This window comes from Lathyrus oleraceus, chromosome 7 (assembly GCF_024323335.1).
Source record: "Lathyrus oleraceus cultivar Zhongwan6 chromosome 7, CAAS_Psat_ZW6_1.0, whole genome shotgun sequence".
Lineage (NCBI taxonomy): Eukaryota > Viridiplantae > Streptophyta > Magnoliopsida > Fabales > Fabaceae > Lathyrus > Lathyrus oleraceus.
In genome coordinates, this window is record NC_066585.1 from 81,453,645 (window position 1) to 81,475,735 (window position 22,091).

Consider the following 22,091-nt stretch of genomic DNA (forward strand, 5'->3'; position numbering starts at 1 on the left):
CTTTGGAAACAATAAAAGTGTGGTGGCGACTCTGGTTTTATTGATGTTAAGTTTATCCATAGCTTAATGGTCATGAATTTACCGCTACACCATGCCTTGAATTTATGGATTCTTGTGGATCATTAAGTACATATGCATATGAGATGACATGTATGGGATGTATGCTCATGAGTGTGATGCTGGGGTAGGGAAAATTTGAGAATATGACAGTGTACAACTCACTAATTTGGACTATAATTCCCTAATTTCTTAGGCGAGCTGGATATCAAAATTAGGCGATTTAAGTGCGATAATTCCCTAGCCGAAACTTATAATTTCATACTCCTACTTACTACTAAGTTGAACAATTATTTTATGTTAGATCGGTAGAGTTAGGGTCAGTAATCCCTACACATCTAAGTTCTAGTTGCGAGCTCGTCAAAACACAAAGAGAAATATGAAAAATAAAATTGAATAGAAAATATATAATCAAATCATTCAAACAACACCAAAAACCATATGATCCAACAGAGTAACATTAGATTCATCTCCTAAGACCTTATCAAGATAAATTTAGCTACTTATAATAATACAAGTAAATACCATGAGTTTAGAGGAATAGTACATGTAAATCAATGAAGGAGGAGGCTTCAATGGTTGAAAACTCCAATTTTTGAGCTCCAATAATGTCTTGTTGTCACTTCTATATCCAAATTTTGCAACCCTTGCAAAAGTGTATTTCCTCATCTTTTAAATCAATCAAAAAGGTGTCCAAGAAGCTATCATTGTATACACTATCACTTCCATCGTACACACTATGATTTTGTCACATCAGAATCGTGCATACAATGCTTTTAATAACACATATGATGCACTTTCTTTTCTTCATTGTGTACACAATGTTCTGTATAGTGCCCATGAATTTTGTAATAGTGTTTTTGTATTTTACTTATTGAATTTACACTTTTCATGTTTGATCCTCTATTATTCATTTGATCAAAAACCTACTATTTCTTCTACAATTTCTAATTAATTAACTCAAAAAAATTTACAAATAATAACAAGTACTTGTAAAATTTATGTAATAATAGAGTATGCTCAACTTCAACGTAAAGATAAGAGATCAAAAATAATATTTAGTGTATCAAAACTAATAATATTTAGTGTATCAAAACTATTTTCGTGTTTAAACTAAATAAATTAAAAAATTTGTTGTGCGGAAGAGACTCAAATATTCCGCTTTGGTGTTAGGTATCCCATAAGCTATAGTTACATTTTCTTTATATGTCCCACCGTCGATATTTAATTGCTAAGAACTTGCTTAGATTACGTTGTTTTGATTCTTTTAACCATTTTTTTCACTACATTAGATGTCTCTCACCTATAACATAACTAAAATGCCTTATGTTTCTTCCTTGAATTGAAGTTTTCCGTTTGTCAGGTTAGTAATGCTATTTATTGTTTACGGTTGAATTGTTGCAGACATGACTGTTAAGTAAATATTTTATTTTTCCATGTTTACCAAGCTACTAATGTTTGGCCATGCATTGACGTAAAAATTCACCGTTTTTACTCCCTAGGTAGAGCCTTACTATTTAGAACATAAAAAGCCGACTAAAAGCTATCCTATAAAAAAGCGTGAATAAGAAGATAAAAACGCATGATTGAATATAAAAACACTCTTTGGCACTAGTATTGGCTATACCTATACTACCAATTTGAAGCTAGCATTTTATTGCCCTAAAAATATTGGAGATAGATATGGTTAGATGTTCCCCTTGGCTAGGGAAGTGTGCATCTGAATAAAAGCTCTGCACTACATGGTTCTATGTCCTGATGATATAGCTATTTAGAATTAGTGACGATGTTGCGTGGCTTAGTGTAATTGCTGCGAACATTTTCTGGTTTTGTTGGTTGTCTGTAGGGCTGGACAACGGGCCGGGTTGGGCGGTTTCGGGCCCAAAAGCCTCACCCATCCCAACCCGCGGTTAAGCCATATAAGCCCATTTTCGCCCATTTTTGTAATCGGTTTGGACGGGTTGGGTTAGGACGGGTTGCGGGTTATGCAATCGGTTTAATCGGTTTTATTGGGTTGATATTATTTTGAGCCCAATAATACATTTTGATAATATTTTGAGCTACAAATTACTACAATTTAGATTCAAAATAAATTCAAAGTATTAAAAACTTCAATCCAAAATAACAACTGTTATGCTACTTCCACACAGACCTTAAAAAGAAATTAATAAATTACAACCACTGTATGTCTGTATCATATACAAAAACTCAAAATACATGAGAAACAAGAGAACTTTTGAAAGTATATCAAACAGTTGACTGAAGGGACAATTTGGCTAAGGTGAAAGCCAATACTTTTACACCATTTGACATGTCTTCAATACTGGAAAATTCTTCAGGCTTATGGCTGTATCCTGCAAAAGCGACAACAACGAGAATATTGATTAAGTATTTCCTTTATAAAGGTGTTAGCAAAAATAATAGATTGAGTTGCATCTATTCAGACACGAGACTGATAGGTCGACACCCATAATAATTTAAGAAAATAGAAGTAATTAAACGTAATAACATGTGTGGTTTTTGTGTAGGTGTAGGACACTACAAGGTTCAGCTTGATTGTTGATTGAAAAAACAATTGGATAAGTGGTATCAGATTGATGCATAAAGCACAAAAAGAACAGTAAATACCTTTGTAGCATGGAATGAAGATCATGCCCATTGGAGACACCCTGAAATTACATAACATACATGAGCAACATATAGTTTATATAAGCACAATTAAACCCGTTTGAACCTGTCTTCTTGCAAATACCTGGCCATGAACAAAGAGTCGTGATAGGCTCGACTAATCATTAACTTGCTCGTCAAGTTTAGCTCTTTTGTTGCAGTTTCCATTGCATTGATGACTGCTTCATCAGATGGAGCCGGTGGATCCTGATTGATGACATGAAACTCGGAGAGCTTGACACCTCGTGTTTTGGTTATTCTAATTGCTGTTTCATGGATTTTGTCAATAACTTGGTTTCTTCTTTCCTCATCGATGTCCCTAGTATCTGCAAAAGCACAAAACAACTGCATTGTAAATATTTATGTTACCAACTATAGTATACTAGTAACTGGAATCATCCAGAGGCAAGGGGAAAAATCTAAGCAATTCTCTGAAATAAAATAAACGAATAAACAACTCTTGTATGAATACCAGGTACGACTCAGGTTTCTTGTAAATACATACCAATTTCTATGTGCGATTTGCTAGGGATACTATTGATTGCTCCAGGATGCAGTTCAAGGATACCTTGTAAAATAAGAGGTTGTTTTAAATGAAGGTGCGCTTTTGTTTAATCAAATTGAGGTGCTACAATAATAACTTACCAACAGTGCCAACAGTATCAATAGATCCAGATTCCAAGACATGTTTCTCAACAGCCAACATTTGAGTAGAAAAAAATCATGTCATCTCTGCATGTTCACCTGAATTGGATCTCCACAACACCAGTTGTACGAACTCTTGCATACAAAACATCCTCCTGTATTAGTAAAACAGAGTGAGAATATTGAGATTTGTGACTTTATATCACCTTCAAAGTTGAGGGTCTGGTCTATATATGAAAAAAACAATAATTTCTATTTTTGCAAACAACAAAAGAGTGATAGATTTTCAATACCTTTGTAGGAACGTAATTAGCATCAGACAACCTCTGCAAATTTTCCATGAAATATTTGGTACAATCAGGAACTTGGAGTTCATTACCACGGGCATATGTTTCCTACAGCAATATATTTGCACAAGCCATGCCTACTAAGTAAATTGATCACAAAAAATAACTATATACATGGATCAAGGTAGAGGACGTTCAATCGGCCACCTGAATGGCATCATCCTCCCATAGAGTCTCTATTTCCTTTGCAAGATCCTTAGTGAGATGAGGATAATCCAGCCTGCTTCCAATTTCTGAAAGTTTTTCACCAATGTCCTGCCAAAAAAATTAAGCTCTTTATGAATTAAGAAAACTTTGACAAAGCGAGACCTTTCAGATTAACATACAAGATTGCACAATAACTCAGTAACGACATACAAGAACATAAACTACTCAACCATTATTAACAAACCATAGTAATGGATAAAGGAGGCTTTATAGTAGTGAAGTACCTTGCTCTCATCAGTTATAACATACTTTGCAGAATTAAGATCGTTTTGAGCCAACTCCTTTGCCCCATCATGCAGTACCTATTTAAACACATCGAGCAAAAACTAAGGTTTACAGTTTTTCAACTAGTTCCATAATTATTACGCAACTCATGTAAATAATTTTCAGAATATGAACATGGAACACTGATCCGATCTATTTTCAGAATATAATTACAAATTTGTGAGCCTAGAAAATATAACTGAATGCTCAAACTAGCTAAGACCAAAAAGAGGTTATTTGCTGGTTATAAAACATAATCTGAGAAACAAGTTGCTTGCAGAAAATATAACAGTGTGCACATTATCAACTAAGTTGCTTGCAGAATGAACTCATAACAGAAACAACACCATCTGAGAAAACAAATGTGCAGCGACCAAAAGAGAATTAAGCACCCTTCAACAGCATTAAGAACAAAAAAAAATAGATTTGGCGTGAATGACTAAGCGAACCTGTAATGTGAATGGTTTTATTAAGTTCTGTTTCCTTAGCTTTCTGAACTGCAATTTCTTCCCTCATTTACGGGACAAAATATATATTATTTGACCATTGAGTAGTCACAAAATATAAGTCACATATGACTTCAAAAAACATAGTTGAACTGAAAAATTAAACAAGAAAAATATTAAGCTTTAAAAAGGAATAAAGTAATAAATAAATCAAATTAATAAAGTAAATATACCTCCATATTTTTCAAGCACAACCAGAAGGTTGTGGCTGAGACGGTAAAGATCCTCTTCTTGCTGTAGAAGAAATTTCTTCAAATTCTAAAATAATGAAATAAACATTTTTTTAGAAATATATAACAATTATGAAATAAAGATATAACATTTTTAAAAATAATTTTACCTGCTATAATATCTTCAGAAAGCTCAAAATCTTCCATGAGGTTCAAGTCTTTGAAATAGGTAAAAGACGGCTTTAACCAATTCTGGGTGCAAATTAATGCCTCTGCCATTTCAGGTTTTAGGGAGCTCCTATAAGTTTCTAAGACTCTCCCTCCCGTACTAAAGGCACTTTCTGATGCAACCGTAGACACTGGTGTGGCAAAAATATCTTTAGCTATTGTAGATAAAATAGGATATTGTGTTGAATTGTGTTTCCACCACACAAGAAGGTCAAATTTAGGATCCCTTTTGACACACTTACTAGAGTAAAAACCCTCAAGCTCATTTTGTTGATCAATCGAGTCTTGTTCCTCTAAATGTTGCTCAAAAGCATCGGCTCTAGCCATTAGTGAAGGACGGCCAGCTGTTGTTTCATCATTGGAAACATTGTTTTCACCATTACCAAGAGGTTGTCTATTATGATTTTGGTCATAAGCTTGCTTATACCAATCATACAATTTTTGTAAGCTCTCTTTTATAGATTTGATCAACCCGGTAGCAAACACAGATCCGACTCCATACATATCCTTAAAAGTCCACTCAATATAACTCAACTTGTATCTTGGATCCAAAATGATTCCAAAATAAATCAACTTGTTCATCTTAGTAGCACACCCCCAATATCTATTATACTTTTCCATCATGTCCCCACCCACACTTGCAAAAACACCATTCAAGTTCATAGTAGCTTGCTTCAGCTCACAATAGATCGCAGACACTTGGTGAAAAGCACTAAGCAAACTCACACTTTGAGAGGTGGAAAAAACATTAGTTGCTTCATAGAATAACTTTAAAAAAGAGATGAAAGCTCTAACAATGTCCCAATCATCACTACTAGGAGGACTACCTTTTCCAAAGAACTCCCTATAGCTCGACTCTTCATACTCAAGCTTATCAAAAGCAGCTTGAAATTTCTCTGCAGCCTCAAGCATCAAATATGTCGCGTTCCAACGAGTTGAAACATCGAGACATACTAGTTTTTTACAAGTTATTCCAGCAAATTCAATGCACTCTTTAAACTTGGCTGCCCTATGAGGTGAGGACTTGACAAATCTAACAGCATCCCTAACACTAGTAATAGACAAATGCTTATCTTTCAAACCCTCATTTACCACCAAATTCAATATGTGAGCAGCGCACCTCATATGAAAACATTTTCCATCCCCCATCATCCCATTCATAGTTGATATTTTTCTATGCAAATATGCTACAACTACATCATTTGAAGTTGCATTATCAACAGTTATGGTAGACACATTCCTAATTCCCCAATCCCTTAACACCTCTTCAATCTTCCTACCTACCGTATCACCCTTGTGGTTTGGAATAACTGTGAAGCTTATAATTCTCTTTTGATAGTTCCATTCGTTATCCACAAAGTGTGCCGTAAGGGTTAAGTAGTTTTGATTTTGGATAGAAGTCCAACAATCAGTAGTAAGTGCTACTCTATTGCAGTCAGACTTAAAGAAGGCTTTTAGTTTTTGTTTCTCATCCAAGTGTAGCTGAAAACAGTCTCTAGCTACTGTACGCCTAGATGGGAGAGTAAACTGGGGCTGCATTACTTTAGAATAGTACTTAAAACCTTCCCCCTCAACTGCACTAAATGGTTGTTCATCTAGAACCACAAAAATTGACAAAGCTTTTCTACAAGCTTGCTTGTCAAATTTGGAGCTAACATGACCCAAACTAGATCCTTCTGCAGAGGGGTATGTCAGAATAGTTTGGGTGGGATCAATGGTTATAGGCTTCTTTGCACATTTTAGAATGTGATGGTTCATGTTGGTGGTGCCATGAGTCCTAGGGTCACATAGGTATTTTTTGTGGCAGTGTTTACAAGCTGCAGTTGGTGTATCAACTAAGTCATCTGGTAATCTAATAAAGTGCTCCCAACAAGCAGATGATTGCCTAGAACCACTTGCACTAGCTTTCCTCTTCTTTGTAGGTTGGGTATTAACTAATTCTGCTCCAACAACTTCAGTTGTTGCTGTTGAACCAACTTCATTCATGACATATTCAGTAGGTATAGTTTGATTAGGCTGACCCATCACTGAAAAATGACGGAGCCATAATCAACATAATTGAAGGAAAAGCATGTTGCAAAATTTAAAATAGAAATCAAGTAAAAATTGGCTATTTGAAAAAAGTCATTATCAGATAAAATAACATGAAAATAGATGATAGCTATTTGAGTTGAAAATGAAATGCACTGAATTTCTACAATGACTTAAGAATGTTTGGATAACTTACTTCAGCTTATTAACCAACATAATTTACTTTTAATTATAAGTTCAACAAGATAATTTGTAAAAACAATTTGAAAGGTCCTAAGAAAAGCACTTAAAGTATGAAAAAAAGCAATAAATGGTGCAAGCTCTTACTTGTTTTCTGCTTTAGACAAGTCATAATCAGAAACAACACCAACCTGCAGAGAATAAAGAACAATTTAGAATAATGCGTATAAAACTCCAAAATCAAGATAAACTAAATGATACCAATTGTAGTAGTTTACCTGAGAAATGTGACCTTGAAATTGGTTTCTGCTAAGGTCCAAAACCTCCAACTTTAACACAAAAACATCTGTAACAGAACCCTGAAATAAATTTCCTGATATGTTAAGACTCACAATAGATTTCAACCCTGAAAAATTTGAGACATAAAGCGGAACGGTGATTGAATACTAAAGCGGAATGGTAATTGCATAACCTACTTACTCCCCCAGAATCTTGAAACAAAATTGGATGGTGATAATTAGAATTAAGAGTAAATTAAGAATTAATTTTCCAGAAACAAAACCGTAATAGGACTAAGAGTAAAACAAGAAAGAAATTGATAAGAAAAATAGAAAGAGAGACTTTACATTGAAGATGAGAGCCTTGTTGGTAGAACTCCAAGCCAAACCACCTCTGAAATGGAAGTTCCAGAACAACACCAACACGGCGATAATTAGAATTAAGAGTTAAGATATAATACTAAATCAGATTTGAACATTGTGAAATACTAGCAATGAATGAATCCAGATCCGAAAAGAAATTGGAAATTTTAAGCGAAACGAAACAATAACAATATGAAGAGCGTGAGTAATTAATAATAGCTAGACACAGCACAAACGCGATTATGAAGAAAAGCGAGAAAAAAAAAAGCGATTCGAAAGCAAAATAGTGGTTGAATGAAGGAATCGAGTGTGTAACGGAAAACCTGAGGGTGGAAAAAGGAAAGAAAGAAAAGGAAAAGGAAAAGAAAACTTACAATATCTGCAATGCAGTTGAGAGAGAAATGAAATGAATGAGCGAAATCGGTGAGTGAGAGAACAGGTGAGTGAGAACAGAATGAGCTGCTGGAAAACCCTAGGAGGGTATCTCAATTGGGCGGGTTTGGGTACCCGCGGTTCAGAATTTTGAACCCGACCCGCCCATATAAACCCAATTGAAACTGCTATATTTTAATCACTGACCCGGTAGACCGTTTGAACCCGCCCATTTCGGTTTTCTTTTTCGGTTACCTGCGGATTTGGCCGGGTGAATGGTTCTTGTCCACCTCTAGTTGTCTGTATCTTCTATCGACTTAGGTATGTATGATGCCAGCAATTTTGTTTGTGATCCAGATGGGATATTAGACTAAGACTGATGATGGCGATTGCATTGGAGTGATAATTTTTTTACTCCACTAATGTTTATTTATTTTGGTTTAGAGAGAGAGATAGAGAATACTAAGAAAACTCAAGGTCAAGGGTCTCATTGACAGGATATCAATAGAACTCTTAACGGGTTGATAATCTTTGTCTTATTTAAGGAACTACCTAAATTCTTAGCACATCTAGTTCAACAGTATTGGTCTTTTATGTTTTTTCCACAGCAAAGTAAAGGGCATGCTCACCAATCATAACACATGTGACATAAAATGGCAGATTTCTTGCTCGAGAGACAAAGCTAAGTTATTATTTTAATTTATTTGCTTTGTTCCTTTATATGAATGATTTCTCCTTTAAACAAAACTTAATTTTTAGTGTATAGTATTATCCAACAAGTTGCATACCATATCATCAAACCTATACTATACACCTTATTGTCATGTAGTCATTATCCAAATTGAAATTCCTCCGTAATCTAATAATTTCATATCTATTAAATAGTGTCTTTCTAGAGTTGTTTGACTTTGGAGTAAGAGAAGAAAAGATTGTCCAAAATTGTCGGACTTTTAAAGTAAAATGCACAGCAAACTGAAAAAGTGTCGGTTAAAATACAGTTTTTTAAGAATCTCCTTTATGAATAGCTTATCTCATAGAAGTCTCTAATCAAAGATATTGGTTTTCGATGGGATTTCACATTTCCTAACAAAGTTTAGAGCTATTAAGGAGTTTGCTTATGACAAAGTGTGGTGATGGTTCTTCGTGAGGAATGTGTAGAATGATTTGACACCTAAACCTCAAACTCTATCATGTATCCAAATCTTCTTGTCTGAGGTCCCTTGTATTGGGGAGTGTAGCGGTAAAATTTTTGAGATTAAGATATTGATTAACTTAACTCACAAAATAAGAATCGTGACCACGCTTTTATTATTTTCAAAGGAAAGGGAAAAAAGAACGAATAAAATCCAAAGAAATTTTAAAACAAAACTAATTAAAATACATAAGGGTCCGGGGGTTGGTTATACAAAAGCAATGTATTAACACCCTAAACATTTATAGTACTCTATATGAACCTCTTTGAAAATCTATACATTTGACTTAAAAATGATGTTGTTTGCAAAAGATTGGGAAGGTGAGAAGAGAAATGTTTTTTTTTATAATTTTTGTGTTTGCCAAGACTTTCTGAGGCTTATGCCTACGTACCAACAAAGTGCAATGGAGGATCAAAATCTTGTAGTTCAAGGTAAAAATAAAAAATATGTTTGTTTTGATTCATTTTTTAATGAAAAAACATTTTGTCATTTTAAGGAGAATACTCAACTGGTCACCCACAAGTATGAGAACTTTGCATCGCCATAGACAAGGGCTCCAACTTGGATAAAGATCAACAAGTATGTCACTAGCTCTCTTAGGTGTAAAAGAATTAACACCAATTCTAAGGGGATAGAAGAATTATATCTCAACTATGAAAATGACTCATGTATAAACTTTGAGAAATGTTTTAAAAGAAAAAGTGCACAAAAGGCACAATATAGTTTGAATGAGTTATGTATTTTTTAGTCTTTGAAATTGTTTAGATATGCTTCATATGTATTAGCATTTATTAAGAAAAAGATTTTAAAAATCACTTAACAAAAATCAAGGTTTATTAAGAAAGTAGTTCAAGTTTAAAAAACAAGAAGGTTTTGAAAATAAGAGAGAAGATTTTGAAAATCAAAGAAAAGGAGAAGATGAAGAGACTATCCTAGAACAAAAAGTAAAAGCTAGGGTGGAAAGTTCTAACCAAGAGATATCAAGCTTTATGACCTAAGTCATGCAAGAATTCCCTCCTTAGGATTAAGCCTAAAGCAAACTAAATAAGCAAAGAATAATCCATGTATCAGATGAAACAAATGTAACCAAGCCAAGTCTTCAAAAGAAGTCAAAAGTCAAAGGTACCAGATGAATCTCAAGGTCTCAAATCACAAATTTTCAAAGCAAGGGTCAAGGTCCTAGTTCTAAGTCCATAACTCCACAACAATAACAAGGATAGTAACCACAAGTCCATGAATCAAGAGAACCCGTTTTTTTTTAGAGTTTTACCTTTATTAATGTCTTTAAAAGAAAGAGAAGTCCAAATGGACAAAGAGAAAATAACACAAGCATAAACAATATGATATGAGATGCTAAAATAAAATCATAAAGTAAATAAAAAAAATAAAAACATAAGATAAATGACATTAAAGTAAAGTTAAAACAATAAAATGTTAGTAAGAGGTGTTAGTGATCAAAACGAGGAAAGGAAATATGTCATTTTTAGAGAACACTCAACTATTCACTCATTGTAATACCCCAAAATTTACCCTTCATTTTTCCTGGAAGCATACGCTTTACACCTCATGCATGCATTCATTTTTAGGTCATTTAACATTAGATACATTGCATTTCATCATGTCAATCAGAGTTAGATCCAAGAAACATAAAAAAAAAAAAGCGAAAAAAAAAAGTTAAAAAAAATAAAATAAATAAAATTAATTAAATAAATAAATAAAATATAACAATTTTTTTTGGACTTGGGTCTCCCTCATTTGAGCCCACTACCCACGAAAATCAGTCTATAAATACTGAAGTTTCAGTAGAGGAAAACACACTTGGAGTTACACTGGGAGATTCACTGGAGAAAGATTTTGAGAGAAGGAAACCTAGGAACTACTCTGCAGCGACCTTCAGGCATCCCTGAGAAGTTCACTCCGCCTCACATAAACCCTAGTATTACTTTGCAGATCCGGCCGTACCATTCAATCTTAATCAATCTCTCCAATCAGGTTTGCCATATATCCATCATCTTTATGCCTTTAATTTGAATGCTCTAAATGTATGAGGTATTATGGGTGAATTTGATACCCTTTTGATGCATGTGTTTGACAAGAGGTTTAGGCCTCCTACCTTTGATTGCTTTTTGTGAGCTTTTTGTGAATTTTGATGGAATTATTCATGTGGTTACATTTTGATTTAGGGGCAACTCTTGGTTACCCTATTTTGTTTCTCTAACCTGTCTTTGTGTTGCCATGGCATTGTTCTCCCCGGATTTCACCTTGTTTGTCTAACCTTTCTGTTGAGTTTTCGTGAGGGCTCACATACTCTTGTAGGGATACCATCCGGAGGTTTATCCTGATTAATCGTATTGACTGATTTTCTTTGATGGTCTAGCTGGAGAGATCTCAGGGTTGCTAATCCTTTAATTGCTGTAACTTCGGATCTTTATCCGTGTGGTAATTTTTTCCTTTTCTCGTACTTTATCGCTTTCTTAGCTGGAAGACCTCGATAGGAGGCAATGTTTGAGCCCCTTGGTGGCATTTTACTTTGAGATACATGTTTTGTGTTTTGTATTCATATCCCCACATGTAGCGCGGTTCCTTCGTCAAGGACTGCCTGTTTGCCCTCGAGCATCCCAAACCCTAAAACCCAAAGCAACACGTTTACTCCTTCTACTACAGGCGATTAAGTCTCCAAAGGTCGAGCATCCGGTAGATTGCGTAGTTAGCCGAACTACGGCTTGCTCTGATTCTCATTCCAGATGAGATACGTAGGCATAAGACGCGATGTCTTAGCGAGCACACATCCCCCAACCCATAGGTCAGCCGAGCTACGAAGACTCTGATTCTCATATTCAGATGAGATACGTATGCAGTGGATGCGACATCCGCGCGAGTCATTTCTTTTAACCTTTTTAGTAAATAAACACATTAGGTAAACCCACACCCTTTAGACGAAAACCACAAAAGTGGATCCCGTAGAGTACTACGGATGCGTAGGGGTGCTAATACCTTCCCTTCGCATAACCGACTCCCGAACCCAAGATTTGGTTGCGAGACCCCGTCTTGTCCTTTCCTTTTTCAGGTTTACTTCGAGCGTTTCCTTTCCCTCCTTTGGGATGAATAACGCACGGTGGCGACTCTCCTGTCTTTTTCTTTCGCCGGTTGTTTTTTCGCGCACTGTATTTTTCAGTTTGCGACAGCTGGCGACTCTGCTGGGGACCATGAGAAGTTGACCTCTTGCTGGTCCATCTTCCCTAAGCGAGTCCCTCCTAGCTCGTGTGATTTCTTGTTTATTGGGTGTTCATGCTTTTGTACATTTATTTACTTACTTGCTTGCATTCATCTGCTGTATCTGTTGGATCTGTTTGTTTGTTTGTTGGGATGGGATGTTCTACGAGAGATAAGCCCATTACCCAGGCTTGAGTGCACACACAGGTTTTAGAGTGGATGATCATGAGGCTTGCGTGGTATGTTGCTACGTTAAGTCGTTCGTGAAGAACCACACCCATACGAGGTTTCTCTTGGATATATTATGTCCTACGGATGTTCCGTAACGACATGATGTTCCTTTAGAAATCGTCGACTCTGGTGACCATTTCCCGAGAACTCAGTCGAGGCCTCTCCTCCGAGACGTGATTATGTTAGCTCTGGTGGGCGCATTCTCGCTGATCAATCCGAGGACCCCGAGACTGGGAACTTGCTTTAGGATGTCCTGTTGAGGGGAGTCAGTGGAGGTCTTTTATCCCGTAATAATGCCAAACCTTCAGTGGTAAACGTATTATTCGCGACTGAAGGGATGAAGTTGACGAACTTCTGTTCTTAGAACCTACCAGTGAGGGGCGGGCTAAATTCAGGAAACCTTAACCTCCAACCAACCCGGTTTTCTGGAGCAGAGCTTTGATCTTGTATTATATTCCTCAGTGGTTTTCTCTTCAGACAGTGTAACCCGACAGATGTTCAAGCAGATACAGCAATCCTGATTGACATACCACTGCATTGCATTCACATCATCACATCATTTGCATTCATATCATTTAACACATGTTTATCCATTTCAAGGGGGTTTACATCTTCTTCTTGATTCCAGTCGGAGTTTTTCTGGTTCTCTTAAGATGGATATTGGCAGAAAGAGACTTGTCGCCTACAAGTTTCCGGTGGTCTGTCTGGAGCCCATCCAACAGTTGATGCAGCTAATGGATCCTGGTTCTCTAGAAGGATTCCGAGAGGATTACGGTCTGATTCTAAGTTTCGTCACGGTTCTTTCCAAAGATCAACATGACGCCCTATTCACACTGCTACAGTTCTATGACCCTCCACTGAGATGTTTCACCTTTCCGGATTATATTTTGGTCCCTACTCTGGAGAAGATTGCCAGTTTTCTCAGAGTTCCTATCAGGTCACAGTTATTGTTCTACAGTTCTGAGTTTCTGCCCGATCTCAGCATGGTTGCTTCAGCCACATATTTGGAGGAATCAGTCTGGAAGGCTAATATGTGTCAGAAGGGAGAAGTTAGTGGTTTTCATCTGAGTTTCTTACTGGGAGAAGCAAAGAAGAAGCTGGAAGACGGTAACCAGAGGAGTTTCAATGCTGTGTTGGCTCTTTGCGTGTATGGGATTGTCTTGTTCCCTAATGTCGCCAAATTTGTGGACATGGACGCAATACGCCTCATCGTGTTGAGAAATCCAGTACCGACCTTGCTAGGAGATTTCTTTCATTCAGTGCACCATAGAAATTTGAATAGAAAAGGGGGATTGTTGAATTGTTGTGTGCCTTTGTTTTATAGGTGGTTCAGTTCTCACCTACCCAAATCAGGAGTGTTCGTTAATGTCAAGGACTCGTTGAGTTGGTCGAAGAGATTGATGGGGTTGAGAGCTGAAGATATTTCTTGGTGGTCCGACCGGAGCTTGCTTCGGGCAAATATTATTCATAGTTGTGGGAACTTCCCAAATGTTCCGTTGGTAGGAAGAAGAGGAGGAATCAACTATAATCCTTCTCTAGCAGTTAGATAGTTTGGATATGCTTTAAGAACTCCGCCTTTGGAAAAGGATGTGGAAGAATCTCTGTTTTTCCATTCTTCGCCTGATTTGACGGTATCCCGTAAGGCAGCTGAGGCCTGGCTCAAGGTGATCAAGAGAGGAAGAACCGTCCTTGGAAAAGGAGATTGTAGAACTTACCCTCGGTATGAAGAGTGGCTTCAAGGAAGAGTCGAAGAGTTTGGTCTGCCGTTCCCTATTGAAGAACCTTTGTATTCACCTACTCCTGAGCAGTCAACAATGGTGAGCCGAGAGGAGTACGACAGGTTGAAGAGTGCCATGGAGGGACTTCAAACCAAGAACTCAGAGTTAAGTGAGAAGTTGCAAGACTGTATGCATCAATTCCAGGAGGCAGAATATCAGAAGGGGGAAGCCGTCAGAGTGCAAAAGGAAGCAGAGAGGAGATTTGCTGTGGAGGCGGACTTCTTCAGGAAGACATACGAAGCCTTGAGATCATCCAGTTCTGAGTTGAGATGAGTCAAGCAGCAGTTAGTAGATGCTCATGGTAAATTAGTTGGGTGGCAGGAGCAATGGGATGCATTTTCAACTTCTCGGAAGGCAAAGGAGGAGGAGACAGTAGCCGAACTGACTGGTCAGATAGAGAAATTGACAACTTTGCTGAAGGGGAAAAACAATGAGCTTTTGTGCGCCCGTTCTACTAATGGCTACATCACAGATCAACTCCATGAGGCTCGAGGACAGATTGAAGAACTCAAGGTGTTGGCAGGTTTGAAGAAATCCAGACTTGAAGAGGTATTCGGAGAAGATGATGGGAATTACTACAGAGAGCACATCAACGAACTGGATGGGATCATTCACAAGAGGAATCTGCTTATCCGGCATTTGACAGAATCTCCAGATCATCCCGACACGGTGGCATTACTGGATGAAGTGAGGAGCAGTCCTTATGGGTTGTATACAGGAGGTTGATTTCCTGGTTTATGTTCCTCCCTTACTTTTTGTTTTGTTGCTGTGTAGTGATAACCCCCAGGCTTGTTGTGGGGATCCTCTTTTGATGTACTTTTGGCTAAGGCCCCTTTCCTGGAACTCATTTGTATGTTGGTTTCCCTTTGTTGCATCTTGATCTCAGAAGTTTATCCATGACTCAGTCTTCTTGCACTATTCGCCTGATGTGAGACTGGAATCAAGGGGGTAGAATACCTTTTGGATTTGATAAACATGGCATTGCATTTACATATTCATTGTCATATCTTGCATAACAGGTACCGCTGCAGTGTTCTCATATTGTTTGGTGTCCCACTAGCAGGATAGCTAACTCAGGCATTCACCGATACGGTACCCGAATGAATCAACAGAGAGCGATGGAGAGCCTACAAGCAGAGCTCGCCGAGATGAAGATTCGCATGAATCAATTCATGGATTTGGTTCAAGGGGTGGCTCAAGGACAACAGGAGCTTAGATTGTTGGTACAGAGGGATCCCCCTATTACTCAACCGGAGACGTTGGCTGATCCTCCAGCTGGAGAGGCTAATGGTCCCAATGGACCGGGGCCTATCTCGATCCCGCATGTCAACCTAGATCAACAACCCATTCAGGATGGTCAGGATGATCAGTTCCCCTTGCTTCAGGAAGACTTTGGCATGGACCCCATGTTTAGAAGATTGGAAGAGAGGTTGAAAGCAGTGGAAGGACAAAATCTTCTGGGAGTAGATGTTGCTGACTTGGGGCTGGTCCCAGGTGTGAGAGTGCCACCGAAATTCAAGGTCCCGATATTTGACAAATATCATGGCAGCTCTTGCCCCAAAACTTACGTGCAAGCCTATTTCCGTAAAATGGTTGCATACTCTGATAACGAGAAGCTACTTATGTACTTCTTCCAGGATAGCCTAGCTGGGGCATCCTTGGAATGGTATATGAGGTTGGACAGAGCCCACATCCGTTGCTGGAGGGATTTGGCAGAGGCTTTCGTGAAGCAGTATCAATATAATGCAGACATGGCTCCGGATAGAACTCAACTTCAGAATCTGTCTCTTAAAAGCAATGAGTGCTTCAGGGAATAAGCTCAACGCTGGAGGGATACAGCTTCCCGTGTTCAGCCTCCTATGTTGGAAAAGGAAATGGCCAACATGTTCATGAATACGCTGCCTGGACCTTACTTGGAGCGTCTGGTAGGTTGCAATGCTTCCAACTTTGCTGATGTGGTCTCTACTGGAGAAAGGGTGGAGAATTACCTAAAGACCTATAAGAGCCAGAGTGGAGGTGGATCCTCATCAGGGGTGAAGAAGCCGTTCATTCAGGGACAGAAGAGGAGAGAAGGGGATGCAAATTCCATATCTTCTTATCAGAACAGGGATAACCGGAGGAATAATTTTCAGAATTATCATCAGCAACCGTATGTTGCGGCTGTGACCATTCCAACTGCAGCGCCACTACAACAACAACAATCACAACGTCAACCAGCTCAGTATCAACAGCAGCAGCAACCGGGTAACAGACCCGCTTATCAACAGAGGCAAAGGATGATGGACCGGCGTTTCGACACCCTTCCAATGTCGTACGCTCAGTTGCTTTCTAGTCTTCAACAACTACAACTTGTGCAACTGCGCACTCTGGCCCCTCCTATTGGTAGACTTCCGGTGGGTTACGACGCCAACGCTAGGTGTAGCTTCCACTCTGGGGCACCTGGCTACAATATTGAGAACTGCAAAGCTTTTAAGCACGTAGTTCAGGACCTCATAGATTCAAAGGCCATCCACCTTGCACCGGCTCCGAATGTCGTTAACAATCCCATGCCCCAGCATGGTGGTGCGAACGTTAATATGATGGAAGGAAAAGCCAAGTCCATTAAGGATGTGTTGAAGTTGAAGACTCCATTGTTGGATATCAAAGGATGCTTGCTGAAGGCCGATGTTTTCCCCGGTTGTGGGAAGGGTTGTTTGGATTGTGCCACTCAGAGTGGAGGTTGTTTGAAGCTACAGCAGGGTATCCAGGCCTTGCTCGACAAAGGTATCCTCCAGGTTGAAGATTTGTCTGTCCAAGAGTCTATGGAAGGGGTTGAGGAAGAAGTGTTTGAAGATGCTACCGATGAATTCGCAGATGTTGTTCCTGTTAATTTTGTGATTCCCAGTGAGGTCTCTGCGGTCAACAATGAAGATGGGGATAGTGATTGCGACATCGACAACTGGGTGCGTCCGAGGATCCCGGGTGAAGTCATCAACAATTGGTCTTCTGAGGAGATTGTCCAAGTCACTTTTCTGAAGGAGTAATTTTCTTTGTTTATTCATGCATGTCCAAGTCTTACGTTCCGCCCAGGGCGTAATGACTCATTGTAGGGCCCGTCTATGTGACACTTTCATTTTTATCATAAATAAAGGACGTATTTTTGCATTCAAATATTTCGTTCCCTGTCTTTCTATTTTTGTAGTTTTTCAAAATTAAAAAAATGGCAATGTTTTGTTTAGTTTTCACTTCTTGTTCACACTCATAAGCACATACCATCACTCATGCAGATGCACATCACCGGATCCTATTGATAACGGTTCTGCTATGGCTCGCTTCGACTTTGAAAATCCAATCTTTCAAGCTGAAAAAGAGGGTGATGAAGACTGTGAACTCCCTGAAGAACTTTCCAGGTTCTTAAAACAGGAAGAAAGGGTCATTCAACCGTATCAAGAGCCTACTGAAGTGATTAATCTCGGCACCGAGGACGCCAAGAGAGAAATCAAGATAGGGGTTGCTTTGGGAGATGATGTGAAGAAAGGGCTGATTGAATTGCTGCAAAAATACGTTGACATCTTCGCCTGGTCTTATCAGGACATGCCCGGGCTGGACACAGACATCGTGGTACACCGCTTGCCTCTCAAAGAAGGTTGTCCTCCGGTCAAGCAGAAGCTCAGAAGAACAAGACCAGAGATGGCTGTCAAGATAAAGGAAGAAGTGCAAAAGCAGTTGGATGCAGGGTTTCTGGCAGTCACCAATTATCCGCCATGGGTTGCAAACATCGTCCCAGTACCTAAGAAGGATGGAAAGGTACGGATGTGTGTCGACTACCGGGATCTGAACAGAGCTAGCCCTAAAGATGATTTCCCATTACCTCACATCGACGTTTTGGTGGATAATACAGCTCAGTTCTCGGTATTCTCCTTCATGGATGGCTTTTCTGGCTATAACCAAATCAAGATGGCACCAGAAGACATGGAAAAGACAACTTTCATAACCCCATGGGGCACCTTCTGCTACAAGGTGATGCCGTTTGGTCTGAAAAATGCCAGAGCAACATATCAACGAGCTATGGTGACTCTGTTCCATGATATGATTCATCATGAAATCGAGGTTTATGTGGACGATATGATTGCCAAATCTCAGACAGAAGAAGAACATTTGGTGAATTTGCAGAAACTGTTTGAGCGTTTGAGGAAATTCAAACTGAGACTTAACCCAAACAAGTGCACTTTCGGGGTGAGATCGGGAAAATTGCTGGGTTTTATCGTTAGCGGAAAAGGGATTGAGGTGGATCCCGACAAAGTAAAAGCGATACAGGAAATGCCAGAGCCAAGAACAGAGAAGCAAGTCCGTAGTTTCTTAGGGAGGTTGAACTACATTGCAAGGTTCATCTCTCACCTAACAACCACGTGTGAGCCAATTTTCAAATTGCTGAAGAAAGATCAGGCTATCAGGTGGAATGAAGATTGTCAAAGGGCTTTCGAGAAGATAAAAGAGTATCTACAGAAACCTCCGATCCTTATACCTCCAGTTCCTGGGAGACCTCTGATAATGTACCTATCAGTGACTGAGAACTCGATGGGGTGTGTATTGGGACAGCATGACGAGTCTGGTCGAAAAGAGCATGCCATATACTACCTTAGCAAAAAGTTTACCGACTGTGAAGTCAAATATTCGTAGCTTGAGAAAACTTGTTGTGCTTTGGCCTGGGCTGCTCGCCGACTGAGGCAGTATATGTTGAACCATACTACCTTGTTGATTTCTAAGATGGATCCAGTGAAGTACATCTTTGAGAAGCCGGCTCTCACCGGACGTGTTGCCCGTTGCCAGATGATTTTAACAGAGTATGATATCCAGTATATATCCCAGAAAGCCATCAAAGGGAGTATTCTGTCAGACTATCTTGCTCAGTAGCCGATTGATGATTATGAGCCGATGAAGTTTGATTTTCCAGATGAAGACATCATGTTCCTCAAGATGAAAGACTGTGAAGAGCCAGTTGTTGAGGAGGGACCTGATCCAAATGAAAAGTGGACTTTGTTGTTTGATGGGGCTGTCAATGCTAGAGGAAGTGGAATTGGTGTTGTCATTACAACTTCGAAAGGTGCCCACATACCTTTCACCGCTCGTTTGACTTTTGAGTGCACAAATAATGAAGCTGAGTACGAGGCTTGTATCTTGGGTATTGAGCAAGCCATTGATCTGAGAATCAAGACTCTGGACATCTTCGGAGATTCAGCTCTGGTGATCAATCAAGTGAATGGTGATTGGAATACTCTCCAACCCACTCTGGTCCCCTACAAAGACTACATGAGAAGACTGTTGACTTTCTTCACAACAGTAAAATTGTATCATATACCTCGTGATGAGAACCAGATGGCAGACGCACTTGCTACTCTATCCTCCATGATCAAGGTAATTCGTTGGAACCATGCTCCCAGGATCGATGTGATGCGCCTTGATAGGGCCGCATATGTGTTTGCTGCTGAACTGGTAGTCGATGACAAGCCCTAGTATCACGACATCAAGTGCTTTCTGAAGAATCAAGAGTACCCTGCAGGGGCATCCAACAATGACAGAAAGACTTTGAGAAGATTGGCAGGCAGTTTCTTCTTGAACAAAGACGATGTGCTGTATAAGAGGAACTTCGACATGGTCTTGCTCAGATGCGTGGACAGACACGAGGCGTACATGTTAATGCAGGAAGTTCATGAAGGTTCCTTCGGTACTCATGCCGGCGGACATGCAATGGCTAAGAAATTGTTGAGAGCGGGTTATTATTGGATGACCATGGAGTCAGATTGCTTTAAATATGCTCGGAAGTGTCATAAATGCCAGATTTATGCTGATAAGGTGCATGTACCGCCAAATCCTCTAAATGTGATGTCTTCTCCGTGGCCGTTTTCTATGTGGGGCATTGACATGATTGGAAAGATTGAGCCGACTGCTTCCAATGGGCATCGCTTCATCCTTGTTGCCATCGACTATTTCACCAAGTGGGTCGAGGCAGCGTCGTTCGCGAATGTCACCAGACATGTGGTTGCCCGTTTCATCAAGAAAGAAATAATTTGTCGCTATGGGATTCCCGAAAGAATCATTACTGATAATGGTTCTAATCTCAACAACAAAATGATGAAGGAGTTGTGTCGGAACTTCAACATTCAGCATCACAATTCTTCCCCTTACCGCCCTAAGATGAACGACGCTGTTGAGGTGGCAAATAAGAACATAAAGAAGATTGTGCAGAAGATGGTCGTCACGTACAGAGATTGGCATGAGATGCTACCTTTCGCCTTGCATGGGTACCGTACTTCAGTACGTACGTCGACCGGGGCAACCCCTTACTCCCTTGTGTATGGTATGGAAGCAGTCCTACCTGTTGAAGTGGAGATTCCTTCTCTAAGAGTCTTGTTGGATGTCAAGTTAGACGAAGCCGAATGGATTCGGACAAGGTTCAATGAGTTAAGTCTTATCGAAGAGAAGCGAATGGCAGCCATTTGTCATGGGCAGTTGTATCAGAGTCGGATGAAGAGAGCCTTTGATCAGAAAGTGTGTCCTCGTTGTTTCCAAGTCGGAGATTTAGTGTTGAAAAGGATCCTTCCTCCTCAGACAGATCACAGGGGAAATTGGACTCCTAACTATGATGGACCGTATATTGTCACCAAGGTTTTTGATGGTGGGGCCTTAATGCTTGCAACTATGGATGGTGAAAACTTCACTTCCCCTGTGAACTCAGACGCAGTTAAAAAATACTTCGCATAAAATAGACCCGCTGGACAGTAAAAAGAATAGTCCAGGCAAAAATGGGCATCCCGACGAACCAAGAAAATGAAAAGGTTCGGGCAAAAATTAGGGATTAAAAATGAAAAGATCGTACACCCGGTAAGTTGAAAACCTGAAAAGGCAACTTAGGCAAAAATGGGTATCCCAGTGGATTGAAAACCCGAAAAGGGCGATCCAGGCAAAAGTTAGGGATTAAGCGAATGACTGCGTTCTGAGTTAGTTCTGAATCTCATCTCATGTCGATGACTGGAAATTTTCGAAAGGTAGGAAACAGTCCAATCACCTTTTCAAAAGGCTGATTATCTGGAGGATCTTAAAGACGGGCAAGTCATAGCAGAATTGGAACCCAATAGAAATCCATTTCACATTGCCATTAGATTAATTTCTGTTTTTATCTTTTGTGCGATTACCTCTTTCCAGGGATTGCTTCCTGATGTAAATACCTATTCAAGGCCATTCAATCAATAAAATCATGTTATTCAGTATATCTCTGTTTTCATTTTCATTTTACTGTTTTGTTTGCAAAAATGACGTCCGAATTTTTGATAAACATTGCATCATGACACATAAGGGCTTTACAGGTACATGCTTAATAAACA

The 22,091-nt window shown here is 39.2% G+C and overlaps 2 protein-coding genes across 2 annotated transcripts; both read right to left on the bottom strand.

The window, feature by feature from the left end:
• Positions 1–2,264: 2,264 nt before the first annotated feature.
• Positions 2,265–3,473, bottom strand: LOC127105537 (ureidoglycolate hydrolase). Its single transcript, XM_051042725.1, has 5 exons — positions 3,370–3,473; positions 3,230–3,292; positions 2,810–3,050; positions 2,686–2,726; positions 2,265–2,411 (listed from the first exon to the last, which is right to left on the bottom strand). The coding sequence occupies exons 1-5, from the start codon at positions 3,428–3,430 to the stop codon at positions 2,305–2,307; spliced, it is 513 nt and encodes a 170-aa protein (XP_050898682.1). The 5' UTR covers positions 3,431–3,473; the 3' UTR covers positions 2,265–2,304.
• Positions 3,474–4,637: 1,164 nt separating this feature from the next.
• LOC127105538 (zinc finger BED domain-containing protein RICESLEEPER 2) lies at positions 4,638–7,648 on the bottom strand. The gene is made up of 5 exons (XM_051042726.1): positions 7,581–7,648; positions 7,450–7,493; positions 5,034–7,118; positions 4,867–4,951; positions 4,638–4,785 (listed from the first exon to the last, which is right to left on the bottom strand). Exons 2-4 carry the CDS (start codon positions 7,472–7,474, stop codon positions 4,878–4,880), a joined length of 2,184 nt encoding a protein of 727 aa, XP_050898683.1. The 5' UTR covers positions 7,475–7,493; positions 7,581–7,648; the 3' UTR covers positions 4,638–4,785; positions 4,867–4,877.
• Between the last annotated feature and the right edge of the window lie 14,443 nt (positions 7,649–22,091).

Bases quoted from the DNA above. Each gene is read 5' to 3' on its own strand.
- LOC127105537 (XM_051042725.1), bottom strand. From the start codon at position 3,430: ATGTTGGCTGTTGAGAAACATGTCTTGGAATCTGGATCTATTGATACT. The intron at 2,727-2,809 runs GTATTTGCAAGA...ATGTAATTTCAG, and splicing joins GACTCTTTGTTCATGGCCAG to GGTGTCTCCAATGGGCATGA. The intron at 2,412-2,685 runs GTATTTACTGTT...TCGCTTTTGCAG, and splicing joins CTTCATTCCATGCTACAAAG to GATACAGCCATAAGCCTGAA.
- LOC127105538 (XM_051042726.1), bottom strand. From the start codon at position 7,474: ATGACTTGTCTAAAGCAGAAAACAA. The intron at 7,119-7,449 runs GTAAGAGCTTGC...GTCATTTTTCAG, and splicing joins TTGTCTAAAGCAGAAAACAA to TGATGGGTCAGCCTAATCAA. The intron at 4,952-5,033 runs GTAAAATTATTT...TCATTATTTTAG, and splicing joins TTCTGAAGATATTATAGCAG to AATTTGAAGAAATTTCTTCT.